A 19,805-nucleotide genomic window follows, 5' to 3' on the forward strand; every position below is an offset into this window, starting at 1 on the left:
TTCTATATGACTATGGTTGTTGTTAATTAAGTTAGTACCATAGAATCACCGTCGGCTCAAACAAAAAAAAGTACCATAGAATACCTACCGAGCACCGGTTAAAATTTACCGACTGTGATCGCAAGCGAAATAAGCCAAAACAAACAGCAATGTCGTAAAACAATTAATAAAATGCAGTTAAAAATGCTGTTAAAAAATATTTTTAAGCTCGTGGTAATTCCATAATATTATAGTTCATAGCTTAGACTTATTAACTAAAACTTGGTAAATATTTAACAAGTCCATGGTTATAATTGGTTCATAGTAAGCTAAGCATAGACATCAGACTTATATATTATATAATATTTGTATGTCTAATTTTTCGTCCATGATCCCGTGGCTTGATAAAATATGATAATATGTTATCAAGAGTTTTTCGTTATCGTCAAAAAATAAATTAATCAATCCGAGATTCGAGTGGACGATAACGATTACGAATTAAGAATACCGAATTTGCAGTTTGCACTGCACCGTTCTTACCAGCGAGCGATTAACGACTCTCCGAAGTCAGAAGTTTGGAGTCTAGACTCTTGAGGTTTAGGTTCGGACCGAAAGCGAAAATGTGAGGCAATTTAAGGCATGTTGGGCCGTAAACAGAGCATCCGGGCGGATATAATGGCTCCTGACTATGTTCAGGATGAATCTCTAAACGAGAACGCTGAAATCGATTGGGTGAATAAGGTAAATTTGACAGCCCTCCCCCGAATATAATAATATTTTCTAAATTAACCCTACATGCTTGATCTCTATAGCTTTGGGTCAGACGGTTGATGCGCTTTTGCGCGCTACTGAGTTTACTCTGCGTCAGTCTCAACACTCCAAAAACTTTTAAGGCTTTTCCATTTCTACAGTATGCGACGTTCATCTGCGATTTTGCCGTCACTGGTTTGTACACCGCCGAAATGATAGCAAAAATGCACATTCGCGGGATATTAAAGGTATCAGTGATTTTTTTTTTGACATACCAAAGGATTTATATATTATTATTGCTGTTTTTTCCAGGGAGAATCGCCATATATGAAAGACCACTGGTGTCAATTTGATGGCACGATGGCATTTTTCCTTTGGGTATCTGTAATTTTACAGATTTTTGAAATTGTGGAATTTTTACCCGAATTTAGTTACTTATCAATACTACGAGCACCGAGGCCTTTCATAATGATCCGATTTATACGTGTCTTCCTAAAATTCTCAATGCCAAAATCTAGGATAAATCAAATTTTCAAGTACTAAATCTTAAAATATATTTATTATTTTTTATGTTTGAATTACATTTTATTTAATTCTTCTAGGCGATCAAGTCAACAAATCTACAATGTAACACTGTTCTTCCTGTTTTTTATGTCTTTGTATGGTGTACTTGGTGTTCAGCTTTTTGGTGAAATGAAAAACCATTGTGTTCTTAATACAACAGATCCAACGTAATTCATCATTTTTAAATGTATTTATTACAGTATATATTGCATAATAATATGTTTTAAATTACTCAACAGGCGTGTAACTCTTAATAATTTAGCCATACCAGACTCATTCTGTTCTAAGGAACCAGGTGCTGGATATCAGTGTCCAGAAGGTATGAAATGTATGAAATTAGAGTTGTCAAGGTACATAACTGGCTTCAGTGGATTTGATGAATTTGGTAAATTATTATGCTTTTATGTGTACTTTGAATTTCTAAATATGAATATCTATAATATAATATTGTATTTTTTAGCAACAAGTATTTTCACTGTATATCAAGCTGCATCACAAGAGGGTTGGGTGTATATAATGTTTCGAACATTTGATAGTCTTCCAGCCTGGAGAGCAATTTTTTACTTTTCTACATTAATATTTTTCTTAGCATGGTTAGTTAAGAATGTGTTTATAGCAGTAATAACGGAGACATTTAATGAAATGCGTGTGCAATTTCAACAATTGTGGGGAAGTAGAAGACATGTTGGAAACAAAACATCCACCGAAGTAAGATTATAAATTATAATATTATAATTCATTTTTTATATTGAATTTAATTTGTAACTATTCTTTTGAAAAATAACTATAAATATTATTATTATGAGCATTTTGACATTTTTATTAAATTGAATATAATAAATATAATATAATTATAACACTTTTAGATTTTAGTTAGTGATGAAAATGGTTGGAGATTAGTTACTCCTGAACAGAACAAACATCGAACTTTAGCATCACCATTAGGACATAAAATTCTTAACTCTGCTTGGTTTCGATTACTTGTTATGTGTATTATACTAAGTAATGGAATTGCTATGGCTACAATGAATTTTAAGCATGATGGACGGAAAAGAGAAGAATTCTATGAACAATACTATTATATTGAAGTAATCATTTTTAATGTTTATTGTAAGTTTTATATTCACTTTTCTATATTATTCCAGGTTGTATATACAATAATATTTAACTTTGAAACATTATTTAAAATGGTTTTACTCGGATTTAAAGAATATTTCAAACATTCATACCATAAGTTTGAACTAATGCTAGCTGTTGGAACTACATTACATATTTTCCCGCAATTTTATTTATCAGGATTAACTTATTTTCAGGTTTGTTATTCTTCATTATTAAAGTGGATAATAAGATAACAGTATTTAAGTATGCATTATAATCAATTTATGTTTAGGTATTAAGAATTGTTCGATTGATCAAAGCTTCACCTATGTTAGAAGATTTTGTATACAAGATATTTGGACCTGGAAAAAAACTGGGTAGCCTTATCATATTTACTTTGTGTTTATTAGTAATTTCATCTGGAATTTCCATGCAACTATTTTGCTTTTTATGCGATTTTCCAAAGTTTGAAACCTTCCCAGAAGTAAGTCTTATGAAAATGTATTTAAAATTGTAACATGTATTTATATTTTGTAGGCCTTCATGTCTATGTTTCAAATTCTTACTCAAGAAGCTTGGGTTGATGTTATGGATGAAACAATGTTAAGGACTCGTAAGACATTAGTACCATTAGTTGCTGTCTACTTTATTCTCTATCATTTGTTTGTTACACTTGTGAGAAAATTATCTATTTTTGAAACTCAGAACATTTTAATAAGCTAAAACCTATATTTTTTTTATTAGATTGTGTTAAGTCTTTTTGTAGCGGTGATTTTGGATAACCTTGAACTAGACGAAGAATTAAAAAAATTAAAACAATTACGTTTTCGTGAACAAAGTGCTGAAATCAAAGAAACACTGCCATTTAGACTAAGAATTTTTGAAAAATTTCCTGACCGCCCTAAAATGACGTCCATACATAAGCAACCATCTGATTTTAATTTGCCTAAAGTAATATTTTAAATTAAACCAAGAATAAAAAAAACTAATATTAATTATTAATTTTGAATGATAAATTTTTTTTAGGTTCGTGAAAGTTTTATGAGACAGTTTGTTTTGGATAAAAGTGATGAAGAAACTTCTACAGATAGTATAAATAAAGCAAGTGAAGTAGTCAAACCTCCCTTGATCACTCGTAAGCAGCATCCAATGCGGTTATTATCCAATCCACCGAAAGTGAGAATAGTAACACCAGAAATTCGTAAATCAATTATATCAAACATAATTAAGTAAATGCTCAAAATATTTTAGTATTATGACGAATAATTAGTTTTTAATAATCATAATTTGTTAATTATTACAGTGATTCTAATAACCAACGTTTGCTTTTGGGAGATTCAACATTTTTGCCTCCAAATTCTGGTAATAAAGGTGGTTTACATGCTCAAGGCACTGTTAATAATATGCAACATACACGAATGGATCATAAAAAGTATTTAATATTTATATTTACAAATATTAAATAATTTATCATTATTATTATTATTAATGTATTTATATATTTTAATGATATCAAGATCCATGAGACATAGTATTCGTCGTGGATCAATGAAACTCAAACAGACATATGAACACCTCATGGAAAATGGAGATATTGGTGGCATGAATCGTTTAGCTACAGCCACACGAGCTAGGCCCCATGATCTTGATATCAAGTTATTGCAAGCTAAACGACAGCAAGCAGAAATGAGACGTAATCAACGAGAGGAAGATTTACGAGAGAATCATCCATTGTTTGATACCCCTTTATTTATTGTTCCAAGAGAATCAAAATTTCGTAAATTATGCCAATTGATTGTATATGCTCGATATGATCTGAAACTAAGAGATCCACTCACAGGAGAAGAGCGTCAGGTTAAATATAAAGGTTTTCAGTAAGTTAAAAATTGTATTCTTAGCTTGCTATAAATTTTATTACACCCTAAATTATTTTATGGTATTTTTTTAAACTGTGTCAAGTTTATTAAATTGCTACATAATAATCGGTTTATTATTAAATTGGTCATTTAACATTTGACTCTATATGTAAACATTTTAAGTATTTTATATTATACAGGGTGATTCATTAAGTGTAAAACAGTCATTATTTCAAAAAGTATTAATATATTTGAAAATATTTTTTATCCTTAAATTTTTTTAAGTTTTTACTTTTTTGAATGACACTTAACTTCTAACTATTTTGATACATAAAAATCTAATTTAGGACGAGTAGTTTATGTGTTATAAGTATTGAAAGTTTAGACAAGCGGAGTAGTGGATAAACATTTTGCGGGGTAACCCCTACCACTCCACTCCGCCCATCTAAACTTTAAATAATTATTTTGAAATATATACTAAATTCGATTTTTATATCTTATGAATCAAAATACTTAGAAAAATATTCTGCTTTGGAATATGAAATTAAAACTTTCTGTCGTACAAAAAGAAAAAAACTTAAAAACTATAAGGATAAAAAATATTAAAAAATATTGTTTTTTTAACAACTTGGGACTGTAAAAAAGTATTTTCAAAAACAATAATACTTTTTGAGATAATGAATGTTTTACACTTAATAAATCACCCTGTATATTGAACTTTTCTTTGATAAAAAAATTTTTTATTATTTTATAATATATAAAGTTAATTACATTTCAATTATTTACAGTAACTTTTTGGGTCTAGTAACTTACTTGGATTGGTTAATGATATTAGTGACCACATTAAGTTGTATATCAATGATGTTTGAAACACCTTTGTATCGTGTAATGGAAACTCCAGCTTTGCAAATAGCTGAATATGTATTCGTTTGCTTCATGAGTATGGAATTAGCATTAAAAATCTTGGCCGATGGAGTTTTTTTTACACCTAAAGCATATATGAAAGATGTTGCTGCTATATTAGATATATTTGTTTATGTGGTAAGTAATTTACCTGTATAACTGTTATACATTTTAATTATTTTAATTATGTTTTCATATTCAATTTGTTTTATTTTAGACAAGTTTAGTATTTTTATGTTGGATGCCAACCAATGTAGCCACAAATTCGTCAGCTCATTTGCTAATGATTTGCCGATGTGTACGTCCACTACGTATATTCTCACTAGTCCCACACATGAGAAAAGTAGTTGATGAACTTTGTCGTGGATTTAAAGAAATTTTATTGGTTAGTAAAAATAATATTTATATTTAAATTTTAAATCAACTTGAATTAAATATATAATATCTGTTTTTAGGTATCCGTACTATTGATTGTGCTGATGTTTGTATTTGCCAGTTATGGTGTTCAAATTTTTGGTGGTCGTTTAGCTCGTTGTAATGATCCAACTATTAAAGACCGTGCACTTTGTACTGGAGTTTTTATGCGTCAAATTTATGTAACAAAAATGAAAATGCAACCGGGACCAAATGAAACTTATCCTGCCATATTGGTGCCTAGAGTTTGGTAAATATGAAATTGTTAAACCATATGTTACCCACGGGTACATTTTAATAAAATTCTAAGAAAAAAAAACAAATTGAGGAACTATGTATTCACAATGAAGGGCGAACCCGAGGAGGTTCAATTTCGATAATATAGGCTACGCAATGCTGACGCTGTTTGAAGTGTTATCATTCAAAGGCTGGCTGGATGTTCGTGATATACTGATCAGCGCTTTGGGACCAGTAATGTTTAATTTGTTTGCCATGATCGGGCATGCATCTTTGAAACTTTTCATTACAAAAAAGCTTAGGGGTTTAGCCCTAAAATAGAATCAAAGCATGGCTGGAACTGTATATTACTGATATATTTTTAGCCTTAATTTTTTATATTTTTAGTGTCTAATAAGGCAATTAGCTTTTAATGTTACAGCTATAAATAATTATTTCTTCGATATTTATTGGCTACTATGACAGTCTAAGGGAACCTAGATTTGTTAAATTTTTGAGTTGAAAATTCAATACCTATTTGGTTTGATTTTATTTGATTCTCATATGTGCTTTCTAGCTTCAGTTTTCTTTTTATGATTATTTGTTTTATGCTCAAAAAGAGGTTGAATTCTGTATTTTTAATTTAGTGTGAAAGCATGATGTTATTTATTTTTACAAAATAAATATAATATAATATTGTAAAATTAATTATTTTTGTTTTATTAGATTCATGCCATATACATTCATATATTTATATTCTTGGGATGTATGATTGGACTCACTTTATTTGTTGGTGTTGTAATTGCTAACTATTCTGAAAATAAAGGAACTGCATTACTTACTGTAGATCAAAGACGATGGTAATCTATAAAAGGCTTTACATACTGAAAGGTTATTTTAAAATTGATTAATTGCAGGTGTGATTTGAAGAAAAGACTGAAAATTGCTCAACCTTTACATTTACCTCCCAGACCAGATCGTAGAAAGTTCCGAGCATTTATATATGATATTACGCAAAAAATTCATTTTAAGAGGTTTTTTGCAGTTATCGTGTTAATCAACAGTTGTTTGTTGTGTGTTTCGGTAATTACTTATTTGAATGTAGATATTATACAATATATTTATGAATTATTGTTATAGTGGCGGGCCGTAGACCAACATACTGAACCTTTATCACTGGTTAGTGCATTTCTAACTTTAATATTTGTAGCAGAAGTAATTATGAAAATGATTGCATTCACTGCTCGTGGTTATTGGCAGTCACGTCGGAATCGATATGATCTTTTAGTCACTGTACTAGGAGTGATTTGGATAATTACACATTTTGTATTCCATGTAAATATTTGAATGCACCTATATTATTTTGATTTTTAAATTGTGTTTTTGTTGAATAATTATTTAATTTCAGAACGAATTATCTTTCTCATTTGGCTATATAGTAGTCGTATTACGCTTTTTTACAATCACAGGCAAACACGCAACACTTAAAATGCTCATGTTGACTGTTGGAGTTTCTGTATGTAAAAGCTTTTTCATAATATTTGGTATGTTTCTATTGGTGTTTTCATATGCCTTGGCTGGAACTATTTTATTCGGTACTGTAAAGTATGGTGAAGGAATTGGCAGGTAATTAATAATAATTATCATATTGAGATATTTTTATTAATAATTTTTGGTTTTACAAAAAATTTTATTTTTATAGACTTGCAAATTTTGGTTCTCCAGTTACTGGAGTAGCTATGCTATTTCGCATTGTTACTGGAGAAGATTGGAACAAAATCATGCATGACTGTATGATATTACCACCTCAATGTACACCCGCAAATAATTATTGGCAAACAGACTGTGGAAACTATGCAGCTGCCTTAATTTATTTCTGTTCATTTTACGTAATGATCACATACATTGTACTTAACCTATTAGTTGGTAATTTATTTGTTTTTACAATTTTAATAAGACAGCCCAATTGACCAGTATGAAATAAAAAACTAATTTACTCTTGCAGCAATTATAATGGAAAATTTCTCCCTATTTTATTCCAACGAGGAAGATGCTTTGCTTTCATATGCAGATATTAGGAATTTCCAACACTCGTGGAACATTGTTGACGACACACAAGCTGGAGTCATTCAAGTATACAAAGTGAGTTTGATAGAAAATAATAATTTTATACATTTTAAGACAACACACATCACATCCGTAAATTAAGTAAAGCTAAGTATCTGCAAACTGAAAATAACATCTTAAAAAAAAAATGTTTTCCACAGACATTAACTTTTATGTAATTATTTTTAAACTATTTGGTTATATTTTTATAAAAACTAGAATATATTTCTGAGACTGGCAACTGCTTGCTAATGTTTTTTATTTCAATCACAAAATATTTAAAATGTTCATAGGTGAAGTTTTTATTACGCCTATTGAAAGGTAGATTAGAAACCGATCCACAAAAAGGAAAAATGTTATTGAAACATATGTGCTATGAATTAGAAAGGCTTCACAATGGACAAGAAGTAACATTTCATGATGTTTTAAAGTAATGTTAAAATACTTAAAATAGCATTCAACATTTATTTATTATTTATTTATTTGTACATAGTATGTTATCGTATCGCACGGTCGATATAACAAAAGCTTTACAGCTTGAAGAGTTAGTCGCACGTGAAGATTTTGAAGTAAATATTCAAGAAGAAGTTGCTAAACAAACCATACGTAATTGGCTTGAAGGATGTTTACGGAAAATGAGGGCAGCTAATGTAAATTTAAATGCTAAATTTCTAAAGATATCATTATTAAGATTGACATTTTTACAGAGGCAACAAGGTAGTCTATTAGCTGGCCTTCGTGCAACAAATGAAATGATGCTTAGGGATTTTGAAGAGAAACAAGCTGCCAACAATGAAAAAGAAAATGAAGAAAAAGATTTAAAAGTATGTTATTACAAATGATTTTAAACAATTCATGTTTCATTATAACTTGATTTCAGTCTGATACAAATCGAACAAAGCTCAAATCAACTTCAGGAATTACACGTTCAGATAGTGTTGGCAGTGGATCTGGACGCAAATTTTTGACACCAACCTTATCAGATCCTTCGGATAAAGAAAAAAATCGTAAAGCTTCATACAGGAACTTAAAACCATTAAATATGTCTAATTTAAATGTGTCGACTTCTTCAAGAGAACAAAGATCAAGTACCCCTAAAGTTATAAATGCAGTGAAAGAAATACATGAATGGTGGTTAGATCAATTAGACCATTATTCAGATATATCATCTAGTGACGATGATAATTATTAATAGATTAACAATTGTAATTAGTTAACTTATGTTTGTATTTATGATGCCGGATTCACAGCATAAGCTTCTATCATTCACATATTCAATAATTGAATAATATAGTTGAACAGCCCGCATGTTACTTGCGTCCCGTAAGATTCTTTGTAAGAATTTCTAATATTATGGCATGTGAATTGCATCCAACATGCAAGGACACAACTTACTTCTGGTAATAACTAACTAGTAATTTTCATCAAAACAGTTGGTACGCAAGTTACCTACTATTATCAATTTGGGACGCAGGTAGTATCACTGCATAGACCATTCAAGTTGTACGTATGATTATGATTAGTGATCTTATAATATTTTTTATGTATTTAAGACCCGCTAGTTTGAAATAGAAATAAAACATACATTTTTTTATTCAACAAAATGACTAGTTTTTGAATGATTCCGACTTGCTATAAATTGGCAGCTAAAGCTTATGCTATGAATTCGGCATGACTCTATTATTAGTTTAACACAAAATGCATACAAATATTTTTAATACTAGGAATGATATAATAGTAAAAAAGTTATTAAGTAAATAGTTCTGAAGTACTATTATTAGTTAACAAATTATAAACTCAAAAATGCAACAAATAAAAATGTTAAGTTTTTAAAATTAAAGAGGTAACTTTTTATACAAAAAAAAACTGTTTTTTTTATCGAAACTTCTTTTGGTATTGAATAAAGACTGTTTACCAACACCCATTTAGTTTTAAAATTTCTTATGATAAAAGTTAGAAAATTAGTTTATTAGAATGTGTTATTAAACTCCTTCAAAATATTATAAACCCCATTCCCATAATCTTAGTTATCCTCTGGTTGTCCCTTTTCTAAGTGGTTGACAAAATCCAAGTACCGTCTACGCCCATCAATGTAGAGCATAGAATCTAAAAAAAATAAGTTTATTTTATTAGTCTAATGAATTACATAATTTATCATTTTTACCATGATAATTTTGAGGTAATACTGAATCAACATCATTTGGAGCAACATAAACATGGTAAAATGAGTTAGAAGTTAAACTTCTTTTACTTTCAAGTTCTTCAACTTTGGCAATAATTTCAACTATCATTACTCTACCACTGGTGTAACATATCTAATGAATGAATAAGAAAAATATCGAGGTTATTTTAACTTAAATAATTGATTAATAAAAATTAAAGTTTTACCTGTCCATTTAACTTCAATTTGCTACCAATTGGAACTGGTTTTCGAAAAGTAATACTATTAATTGCTTCTAATGTCACTCTTGTTTTGCTGTGTGCACTTGCTACTAAAAATGCAAGTTCAGTAGCAACACGCATCAAATAACCACCAAAAACAGTGTTATGTAAGTTTCGATCCTAAAATAGTATTGAAATTTGCTATACATAACGGCAAAACAGTATTATATTATTTGTTATATGTTATAATATACTTCAGGATGGCAAAGAATGTTAGTCTCAAGCATCGTATCATCCATCCACACACTATTTTCTGGTAATATTTTATTACCAATTATTGGCTCTTTTCTATCGACTGTTTTCATAAATGTTTCATAAATAAGTGATTGTTCTTCAGGTGTTGGCATTTTATTCAATATTGAGTTTTGGCGAGCCATTTTTCTATCCTCGTTTTTTTCTAAATCACAAATTTAATTAATTTTGTTTACATTTGCTATTGATGCAATTTTTTTTTATTCAAAAGTGTTCAGTTTAATATTTACTTGCAGAAAGAATCATTAGATTTTTTTCGCGTTCTCCAACTGGTACTAAATTATTTACCATGACAGATGATGTATTTGTTGGATCTCTAGCAACAAAAACAAAATGTGCTCTTGTAATACGCTCAAATTTATCATCATTAAATTGTTCAAGCCACAAAGTAACCTCTAATGAAGTTTTGCCAACATGAGTTACTTGGCCGCTTAGAATTAAATCTTTATCTGGCTGAAATAAAAATCTTGATTATTATTATTTTTATTTAATTTTAAGTATCAAAATATTAGCTTACAAATCGATTAGCATTTATGACAACATCATCTACTAGTAATGTTACAACAACATATGGTGTTGGAACATCCAGTGGTTGCATTGGATTATAAATGTGCTTCATAACAATCCAAACTAAAATTATGAATAATATTATTAGTATTTTTTCAACATTTTTTTTTTTTTTTTACCAGCAAAAAGATCCATATCTTCTAAAAGGCGTCCAATTCGTAAGCTTTTGAATGTTGTAGTGTACTTATTTTGCAATGTCAAATTAGTGCTCAAGGGAACTATAGCTCTGTCAAAACTGTCCTACAAATATAGAGTAAAACATACTACCTACATAATTTGTTACTAATTAATGAAATCATAATTGCACTTAAAATGTCAAATGGATTACTTTAAAATTATTAATACATTTTAATAACTTATGAACTTACATTCATAGAGCGAGGTGGTAGCTCATTTTGTTCTTTTGGCAGATACTCAGATAACCATCCCCTTTCTTCATTTTCATATTTTCCAGATATACCCATTATATTGGACAATTTTAGTTTAACTTAACAACATTATAATATAGTTTAGACTAAAAACAATGAAATAAGTACTTCAAATAATATAGTATATACTAATAATTACTGTCTTGCATAGTCTGTAAATTACTAAAGTCTTTTGGCGGCCGATGTGATTCATTCTTCCAGCGTCTGTATATTTGCTGAACATATATTCCATGTGTTATTTGTGTTTTAAATCTAAAAATTAATATAATTTCTATGTATAGTATGTTATTTATATAAATTAATAAATGTATTAGTATTAATTTTTATTGGTCACATTCACATGTGTTAAATTATGTGGGGGGATGTGGTGGTCACTTCCCCCTCCTTGGGCTTTGCTTAACGAATAACAATTTAATTACGGTCAAGTCCTCATTGTACTTTAAATATCATTCATAAATATTCCTACTCGCCCCCCTTTAAGCAAACTCCATATCCGCCCCTGATTGCAGATGTTATTAAACCAATGTGTGAGACTACAAAAAGTAGTTATATTTTATATAATTAAAATTAAGATCACAAAATATCTAAATATTACATTTAAAATGAAGGTATATATAACTGTAACTTTAAATAAGTCTGTAATTGGTAAAAAAAAGTACTAAAATACATATTTTATGGTAAAACTTTATGACTTTTATCAATTTCCATCAAGTCTTTATACTGTTAACAATTTAAAAACCAATACTTAAACACATTTCTTCATAATTATTTCATTAACTTTTTGTTGCGCTATTAAACTCTGTCCAGAATAAAGATACATATTTGGTCGCCAACAATGTTTCTGATTAATCATTATAAACAGTAACACAATCGAGTGTAAGGACATTATCGGAAACATGTTCCCTGTTAATTTACAGTGATGTTTGAAAATGTGTCCATCTAAAGTTAAATTTGTCTACCATTTACAGTTATACTAATAGGAGGTAGTAATTCTCTAACTTAGTTTAGAATCTTAATACCACATTATTTATTATGAAGTCAAATTCTTATTATCTCCACAGCTTAACTCAATAATAAAAAAATAGTTCTTTAATTAAGATGGAGGAAATACTTATTTCCAATCATTGTAAATGTGATTAAAAGTGCATTATATCAAAATAATCCTAAGATAATTATTTCCAATATTTTAGTTTATTAAATTATAATAAATAATATTTTACTAGGTACCTAGGTATAATTCTTTATTTCTCTAATTAGTTTATTATCAATAAAATTTTAATTAATCATATTATGTATCATCGTTATCTACTAATAATACCTACTATTAACTTTTACGGAAATGTTATATTCCCAGTTCCCACTTCTAAACTGCTAGAACAAAATATGTTCACTAGAAAAGCTAATCGAGTAACATGTAATTATTGTAATTATTTACAAATCAGTATAGCAATCTTTTCCTCAGAATAAAATAGACAAATATATTTTAGCATAACCAATAACCATTAAGGTAGGAGGTTTATTACAATTAACTGTTAGATACTTTAATAAAATTAAATAAATTATTAAAAATATTTGTATGATACTTACAAAGACTTTGGAGAAGTCAAGATGTTAACAAATATTTTAGGACTCATTTTATTTTATTCTTTTTTTATTTTAAAATTACGAAATTATTAATTTGTCAATTAGGTTCTTTTTGCGAAATGACTGGGTAAAAGAAGAGATAAGTAGCATAGGCAGCTACTTGCAACTTAGCGAATCTTGGTAGTTTTGAGATTATTTAATGACAATTATTTGATGTTAGCTAGTCTTTGGTTCGTGAATGACGATTGAAATATTGAATACCAGATTACTCAAAAAACGATGATTAAACATTATATTGTAATAAATAATGCATAATTATAATTAAAATATGCAAGTGGTATTAGAAATTTTAGAATGTTATCTACGGTATGAGTATGAGTGGCGAATGACTGACAGTATGACACACAGCTGTAGACTGTAGAATTCCTAGATAGAGTGTAAGCCACACACTACGGAGTAGTGGGTAGCAAACACTAAAGAAGTAGTTGTAGTAGACAATAATAGTACTATCTACAACTTGCGAGTCACGATACAGCCCCGTGTTATGTTATCAGCACATACACCTATAGGTTAAGAGGACGTTGCGCCCGCCATGTATCTCTCCGTCTTACAAAATATGTACATGGCAAAAACTGTTTTGCACGGAAAAGAAAAATTTTCACCACATAAAAAGGAGGACATTGGCTGTGCAATATCGTTTTAATTTTTTCGTTTATCGGAACACCAAAAAAGTTATTAAAGTTTGATAAACACAAATAAAAATGGATTTTGAAACAATAAGAACTTTTTTCATGTAAGTGATATCAAACAAATAATAACGATATTGCACAGCCAAAGTTCTCCTTTATACGTGGTGAAAATTTCGTTTCTTAGTTATGACCGTAACCGTCTCTCGGTTCTTTCCGGCGCCAAAACGTTTTTGCTATGCCGTACGTGTGTAAGACGGAGACATCATATTATGTGGGTGCGACGTACTCTTAAGGGGATTGGAAGCTGTGATTTTCTGTCTTCGTCTAACACACGTGGAAAATAGGAATTTAGACGAGTTTTCATTCCAACGTACCGATTGATCTGGTAAAGCGATAAGAATTAGTTACAATTTTATTTTTATTTTGTCCAGTCCAATCATTTTAGACGTTTATTTGAGGTATTTTAAAACGTTTGTAACTTCGTGCTTCGCTGTTACGTCTTGCTTATTGTAGTTGACAGTTGAAACTTGATAAATATTTTTTTTTTTAAGTAATAATACGAACAATGGGGGTGGGGGGGGGCTTCAGCCCGTTAGCTCCCCCCTGCGAACGCCACTGTGTTATACACTAATAATTTATAGTTGGGAACATAATAGTCAATAGAGAAGTACGCTCAACGAATCACCCTGTATACAGTATAGGTATAATAGGTACCTACAACATTTTTGTATTCATTGATCATTTTTACTTTAAAATAAATATAATGGTCAATGGAAAAATACTTTTATTTTTTGGGGGTGCAAATTTTAAACTTGTGATGCACGAGTGCCCTGCTGGCCTTAAGACATTTATAATTTTTCATGTGACAGACGGTAAATTTCATCTACTTGAGTCCCTATATTTATTACCATTTACCATGGTTGGGATTTTATATAACTTCAAATTCCATAAATATGCTCTATAAATTATAATATTATCTTAAATTTTGCTAAATATAAAACGCGTTTTCGCGGAAGTACTGAGAGCAAACAGTTAACTAAAAATTGTTTTGGCGATAATTATACGTGAAACAGTTGGGAAATTAATTGATTAAATCTTAAGTATATATTAAGTACAGATACCAAAAACCAAAAAAACCAAAAAAGGTTTTGGTATAAAACGGGGTTTAAAAAATAAAAGTTAACCGCTTTGATGTTAATACTTAGATATTTATCTTGATTACCGGTCACCAATTTAGGCAATAACTAATAAGCACTTACACAGATATTTATATAATACGATATCGTCAATATTGTCAATATTGTATTATTGTATAATATGAAAAATATAACTGTAGGCTATTATTAATTCCGTGATTAACTTCAGGCCATTAGTTATTGATCAGCTGTGGTATGCTTTTTGTTTCATGATTTTAATCAAAGATAATTTCTTATCATTCCGTTTTTTAACATTCGTTTTACTTCAAAGTTACACTAGTTACAGGCTACAGCAGTTACAGTCTACAGAATACATATTATAATTTATTTTACAATTTTACATGCAATTTTCCAGCTAAAACTATCCTTGTAGATCATCGTTTTGCGATATTGCCGTTATGGGACACACATGGTCAGAATATGTCGCTCCGGAGACAACGCCATTGCGAGACAAACCATCGCAATTTGAACCTCATTTTGGTTTTTCCACGGAAAGACGAGAGAAAAGTAATGTATCACCACACGTTGACGACTTAGGTTTTGTCGTACAATGTATTAAACATTGGATTGAATTCTCCTTTAGAAATGATCGCTTCACTAGCAGAAATGGAATCAGCTAAAGTTCCGTTGGACGCCAGAGACTTTTGTACACACATGTTATTGAATTTAAGAGGTTGTATCAGAGATAACTTCCCATTCAACCACCATTGTCACCACGAAAGAGAAGAATATTATGAATGCCAGTATCATGAGTAAGTCATACCTACACATAGTCTAAGATTAGTGTGGAGAATGTATTTCTATACTTTGCCCTTTACTCCTTCATCGAGCCATTGGCCTTAATAATCATATATATTAAAAGTCTAGGCCTATCAAATAAATATGATACACATTTGACTTGCCCAATTATTGTGGCATTTTATAGGATATACAGTGTACTCTCGGTAACTCGTACCTTGATAACTCAAAATTTTTGACATCTCAAACAATTAACAATAACACATTAAGATTTTGATAACATTTTTAGTGCGTCAAATTTTTTTTCCCCCCACGAGCATTAATTTACCGAGAGTACACTGTATAGCTCATGAAAAATTTGCTTTATAAATGTAGTATGATTTTAATTGCAATTATACGATATCCCTACTGATACCACTATTTTTGTAACCAAATTCTGATTATATATACTTAAAATTTCCTATATTTTTTTTATAATATATATTCAAATGACAGTTCAAACATAACCAGGTAATTTAAGAATTTTTAATAACAAATTTTAGTTATTTGGATCGCATGAAGGACTACGAAAGAGAAAAGCGATTATTACACAGAAGACATCAATTGAGACAAGGAGGTGCACCAAATGCAGAAGAAGGCACTATCAGTGCTTAAATGGTATTAATATAATTTAATACCTAGCTTAGGTAATTATAATTTATATTTAGAGTAGGTATAGATATAGACTATTAAATATAGTGTTTGATAACTATCTTCTTGTTTCATAATAAAATTAATAGAAGTTTAGATATTAATAAAATTATTGTATCAATGCTTTTTGAGTATTTTTGTATTTTATTTAGTTATACAATTTACAGTTACATAGTTTTATTATTTTTGATTTATGTAGTAATATACATTTTGTTAGTTCTTAACAATTTTTCCACAAAAAATAGTTTTAAAATGTCACAAAGTAAATATTTTTATTATTTTATAAACGGTTTTATACTTTTTTATGCATAATCAAATATTATAAGTTGGATGATGTTATAAGACACTTAGTATTCCAAACTATTATATATATCAGTGGTTTTCAACATTTTTTTAACCACAGTTCTCTTCACAATATTTTCACAGCACATGTCTCGGTCATGAACACTTTCTTCATCAAAGGCCATTATATAATTTTTCACACCAAATTAGAAATACAAAATCATACTTTATTTTATTTAGGTATATTAATAGTTATTAGTTTATATTTCATTATATTATATTTTTATTAAGTTTAATTATAATATAAAAACATTCAGAAGTTTGCAGTACACATAGAGAACGCTTGAGACATACTGCCGTACACCTTTAAACCACTAATTTATATACTGATAATTTTAATTAATTTGACAAACATGTCCACTAAATTTGGCCATATTCTAAAATATAAACCCATTTTTTCAACATAAAATGTTATTTTTATCAGAAAATCTTATGAAAATTGTTCAACTCGTATTCATTTATTACTATATCAGTGTCTTCTTCTTCCAATTTTAATATAATGAATTTTTAGTTTCTGTTATGTCAATCAATATTGAGGGATTAAAATCTTTAATGTCTAATTGAGTAGGTAGCAAAATGTAATGCTTTATTTGTGAAAATAATATTACTTACCGGGACATTAGTTTTTCTTCAATAACTGTAGATTTTGCTGCTTGTTTTCTTTTACGTCTCTTATACAAATGTAATTCCTTAGTTTTATATTTATTAAAGCATTCATCATTGTAATAATATGCTTAAAATTTACGTGGCTCTCTTACTAAATTTTAGTTAACTATCAATAACTTGAAAATATATCTTTTTTCGTTGACAGATAAATGATTTAGTTTTTCAAACATTCAACATTGTGTTTTTAAAACAAACTGAAGAACTTTCAAAAGCAATCTACATAACTACCATATAGTCTATATTATTTATTTTATAATGCTATAGAGTATAGATCAATAATTGTATTATATTAGTTCAGGCAAATTATTATTTTTGTTTTGTGATATGATATTTACAATTTGTTTATTATGTGATCCTTGTCCTTCAAATTCAATTTTATAATTTTTACAATTTTCAAAGTAATGTGAAAATATGAATCATTTAAGTAAACATTTTTGAATTTGTCCAATTAACAGTCTTTATTTAGAAAATCAGAGTACAAATTCTACAAATTTAGATTAAATAATACATTTATCATTAAAATTATAATTTAATGCAAACTTTAAATGTTAACCTTCCTGAAATTAAACAGTTGCACAAAACTGAGCGAATAAAACAAGATTGGTTTAAAACAACATTATGAAATCTGGTCCTTAAAAAAAACAATTAATATTATTTGGGAACTTGATTTAAGTAAACACTAAGCTGCTGAAAAACATTCAGTTTCGTATTACAACATTAGAATGTTGTCTTTATCAAATTTCTACTTCCTATTTTTGTTTTAAATTGTCACATTTGTGTTATAAACACAATATTTGCTAATGAGTTATGACTAATACAGTAATATTATATTATATATTGTTTTATATTCATTAAAGCATCAAAATTTAAAATTTATTATTATTATAATAATAATTTTACAATTTTTGTAAATCTATCAAATTAATAAATCAATATAAAAATATATATATTAATATATATATATATATATATTTCACTTTGAAATTTGATTTAACCTAACATAAACTTTTATTGATACATTTATAATCTTAAAACAAGTTGATAGCATATATATTGTTGAGCATTCTCAACATTTCACTCACCTCGAAATAGGATTTGTGATATTAAGTTATATATTAACTAATAATCATAGTTAAAAATTATTCTAGGCAAGGCTTGATTAAAATCATAGATATGTTTAGTTATACTGTTGTTAATTTAAATATAGTCAATCATTTTTCTTTACACTTATAAAATCTCTTTTTAATAAACAAAATATTTGCATGAATTCAAATGTTTCTAGAAAAATTAAACTGTATTGATTATTTAATTTTAAATATTTTACATAGGTACCTATTACTCTTTTATTATTTCAAAAGTCAAATATTTCAGTTCTTATAACTACTTTAAAAAACAAGTTACAAATACATTTTAAAATAAAAATTGTGTTTTAATGAATTATTGTATATAATTTTATTTGAAATATTGAAACAACCATTTTACTACGAACATTTTAACTTTTAGTGTTAATGTCTTTTTAACCAACTAATTATATTTATTTATCTGCAAGATTAATAATAAAAGGGTGGTAAACAATAGATAAATCAATATGAAATAATTTAATTTAATCTAGAATTTTAAACACTTTTTATAAAAACTTTGCTTATTTACTTATGTTTAAAAAATCTGATAAATTTAAAATAAATTTAAAAATTTCTCTTCAAAGTATAATGGTTCCCAAAGTTAAAAATTTTATTTTAAAAAAAGTTAGTAAAATGTACTTACCTATTATGTAAAAAAGAAAATTAAAGATTGTAAATAAAAGTTTACCTGAAAACGAAAGAATCTTCATAATCTATTGGTTAAAGAATAATTGTATTTCTTAATTTATTGTTTAAATATAGATAAAATAATAAACAATGATGTACTATATAATGAAAAAGTCATACTTAATAAATATTTTACACGTCTAAGAAGAAATTTAAATATGTTTATAAAAATTAACAATATTAAATATAGGTAATATAACATAAGGAATAACTATTATTTATAATTAATTTCGTTCAAACGTATTACAGATTACACAGTATAATATAATTGTTGTTGAAATGTTTTTTTCCAGAGACATACTGAATATAATGAAGAAACACGTGCAAATAAATGAGCAATAGGTATGTTTAGAATAATTGTGTTATAGATATTTTGTTCTGATTAAAATTTGTTATATAAAATAATAAATAAAGCTCACTTTGTATTGATATAAACAGAAAATGTACAACTTAATTCCTAAGTGCACCATGATTAAAATAAACAAGACAATTTACAAGAATACAAAAAAAAATTACA

General features: G+C 28.1%; 3 protein-coding genes across 8 annotated transcripts; 2 read left to right on the top strand and 1 right to left on the bottom strand.

Moving 5' to 3' along the window:
• Positions 1-372: 372 nt before the first annotated feature.
• LOC132940738 (sodium leak channel NALCN) lies at positions 373-9,078 on the top strand. Of its 2 annotated transcripts, XM_061008467.1 has the most exons (28): positions 379-720; positions 792-977; positions 1,042-1,265; positions 1,332-1,460; positions 1,533-1,678; positions 1,754-2,001; positions 2,160-2,381; positions 2,439-2,606; positions 2,684-2,875; positions 2,929-3,066; positions 3,136-3,342; positions 3,418-3,620; positions 3,695-3,823; positions 3,909-4,265; positions 5,036-5,288; positions 5,368-5,535; positions 5,606-5,814; positions 5,915-6,035; positions 6,507-6,640; positions 6,698-6,863; positions 6,921-7,115; positions 7,189-7,406; positions 7,483-7,706; positions 7,786-7,922; positions 8,180-8,316; positions 8,380-8,536; positions 8,594-8,710; positions 8,767-9,078. In XM_061008467.1, exons 1-28 carry the CDS (start codon positions 619-621, stop codon positions 9,076-9,078), a joined length of 5,199 nt encoding a protein of 1,732 aa, XP_060864450.1. In that variant the 5' UTR covers positions 379-618. The 2 variants fall into 2 exon arrangements, with proteins under 2 accessions (XP_060864449.1, XP_060864450.1); XM_061008466.1 differs by having other exon boundaries at positions 373-720; positions 8,380-8,710.
• LOC132940740 (acyl-coenzyme A thioesterase 9, mitochondrial-like) lies at positions 8,047-13,694 on the bottom strand. 2 transcript variants are annotated; one of them, XM_061008470.1, is made up of 10 exons: positions 13,163-13,694; positions 11,715-11,827; positions 11,516-11,634; positions 11,267-11,387; positions 11,098-11,210; positions 10,811-11,033; positions 10,523-10,725; positions 10,275-10,448; positions 10,051-10,201; positions 8,047-9,992 (listed from the first exon to the last, which is right to left on the bottom strand). In XM_061008470.1, exons 1-10 carry the CDS (start codon positions 13,207-13,209, stop codon positions 9,910-9,912), a joined length of 1,347 nt encoding a protein of 448 aa, XP_060864453.1. In that variant the 5' UTR covers positions 13,210-13,694; the 3' UTR covers positions 8,047-9,909. The 2 variants fall into 2 exon arrangements, with proteins under 2 accessions (XP_060864453.1, XP_060864454.1); XM_061008471.1 differs by lacking the exon at positions 13,163-13,694 and having other exon boundaries at positions 11,516-11,661; positions 11,739-11,827.
• Positions 13,695-15,291: 1,597 nt separating this feature from the next.
• On the top strand, positions 15,292-19,710 carry LOC132940741 (NADH dehydrogenase [ubiquinone] 1 beta subcomplex subunit 7). Of its 4 annotated transcripts, none has more exons than XM_061008474.1 (4): positions 15,292-15,551; positions 15,628-15,796; positions 16,325-16,439; positions 19,582-19,710. In XM_061008474.1, the coding sequence occupies exons 1-3, from the start codon at positions 15,443-15,445 to the stop codon at positions 16,434-16,436; spliced, it is 390 nt and encodes a 129-aa protein (XP_060864457.1). In that variant the 5' UTR covers positions 15,292-15,442; the 3' UTR covers positions 16,437-16,439; positions 19,582-19,710. The 4 variants fall into 4 exon arrangements, with proteins under 4 accessions (XP_060864457.1, XP_060864456.1, XP_060864458.1 ...); XM_061008473.1 differs by lacking the exon at positions 19,582-19,710 and adding an exon at positions 17,626-17,928 and having other exon boundaries at positions 16,325-16,468; XM_061008475.1 differs by lacking the exon at positions 19,582-19,710 and adding an exon at positions 17,626-17,928.
• Positions 19,711-19,805: the final 95 nt, after the last annotated feature.

The sequence above is a fragment of the Metopolophium dirhodum genome, chromosome 3 (assembly GCF_019925205.1).
Source record: "Metopolophium dirhodum isolate CAU chromosome 3, ASM1992520v1, whole genome shotgun sequence".
NCBI classification, from domain to species: domain Eukaryota; kingdom Metazoa; phylum Arthropoda; class Insecta; order Hemiptera; family Aphididae; genus Metopolophium; species Metopolophium dirhodum.

Coding starts and splice junctions, on each gene's coding strand:
- LOC132940738 (XM_061008466.1), top strand. CDS start 619: ATGTTGGGCCGTAAACAGAGCATCCGGGCGGATATAATGGCTCCTGAC. Junction 4,266..5,035: donor GTTAAATATAAAGGTTTTCA/GTAAGTTAAAAA, acceptor AATTATTTACAG/TAACTTTTTGGGTCTAGTAA. Junction 5,289..5,367: donor TAGATATATTTGTTTATGTG/GTAAGTAATTTA, acceptor GTTTTATTTTAG/ACAAGTTTAGTATTTTTATG.
- LOC132940740 (XM_061008470.1), bottom strand. CDS start 13,209: ATGAGTCCTAAAATATTTGTTAACATCTTGACTTCTCCAAAGTCTTT. Junction 10,726..10,810: donor TCTAATGATTCTTTCTGCAA/GTAAATATTAAA, acceptor TTTGTGATTTAG/AAAAAAACGAGGATAGAAAA. Junction 10,449..10,522: donor ACATTCTTTGCCATCCTGAA/GTATATTATAAC, acceptor ATACTATTTTAG/GATCGAAACTTACATAACAC.
- LOC132940741 (XM_061008474.1), top strand. CDS start 15,443: ATGGGACACACATGGTCAGAATATGTCGCTCCGGAGACAACGCCATTG. Junction 15,552..15,627: donor CACGGAAAGACGAGAGAAAA/GTAATGTATCAC, acceptor ATTCTCCTTTAG/AAATGATCGCTTCACTAGCA. Junction 15,797..16,324: donor TATGAATGCCAGTATCATGA/GTAAGTCATACC, acceptor AACAAATTTTAG/TTATTTGGATCGCATGAAGG.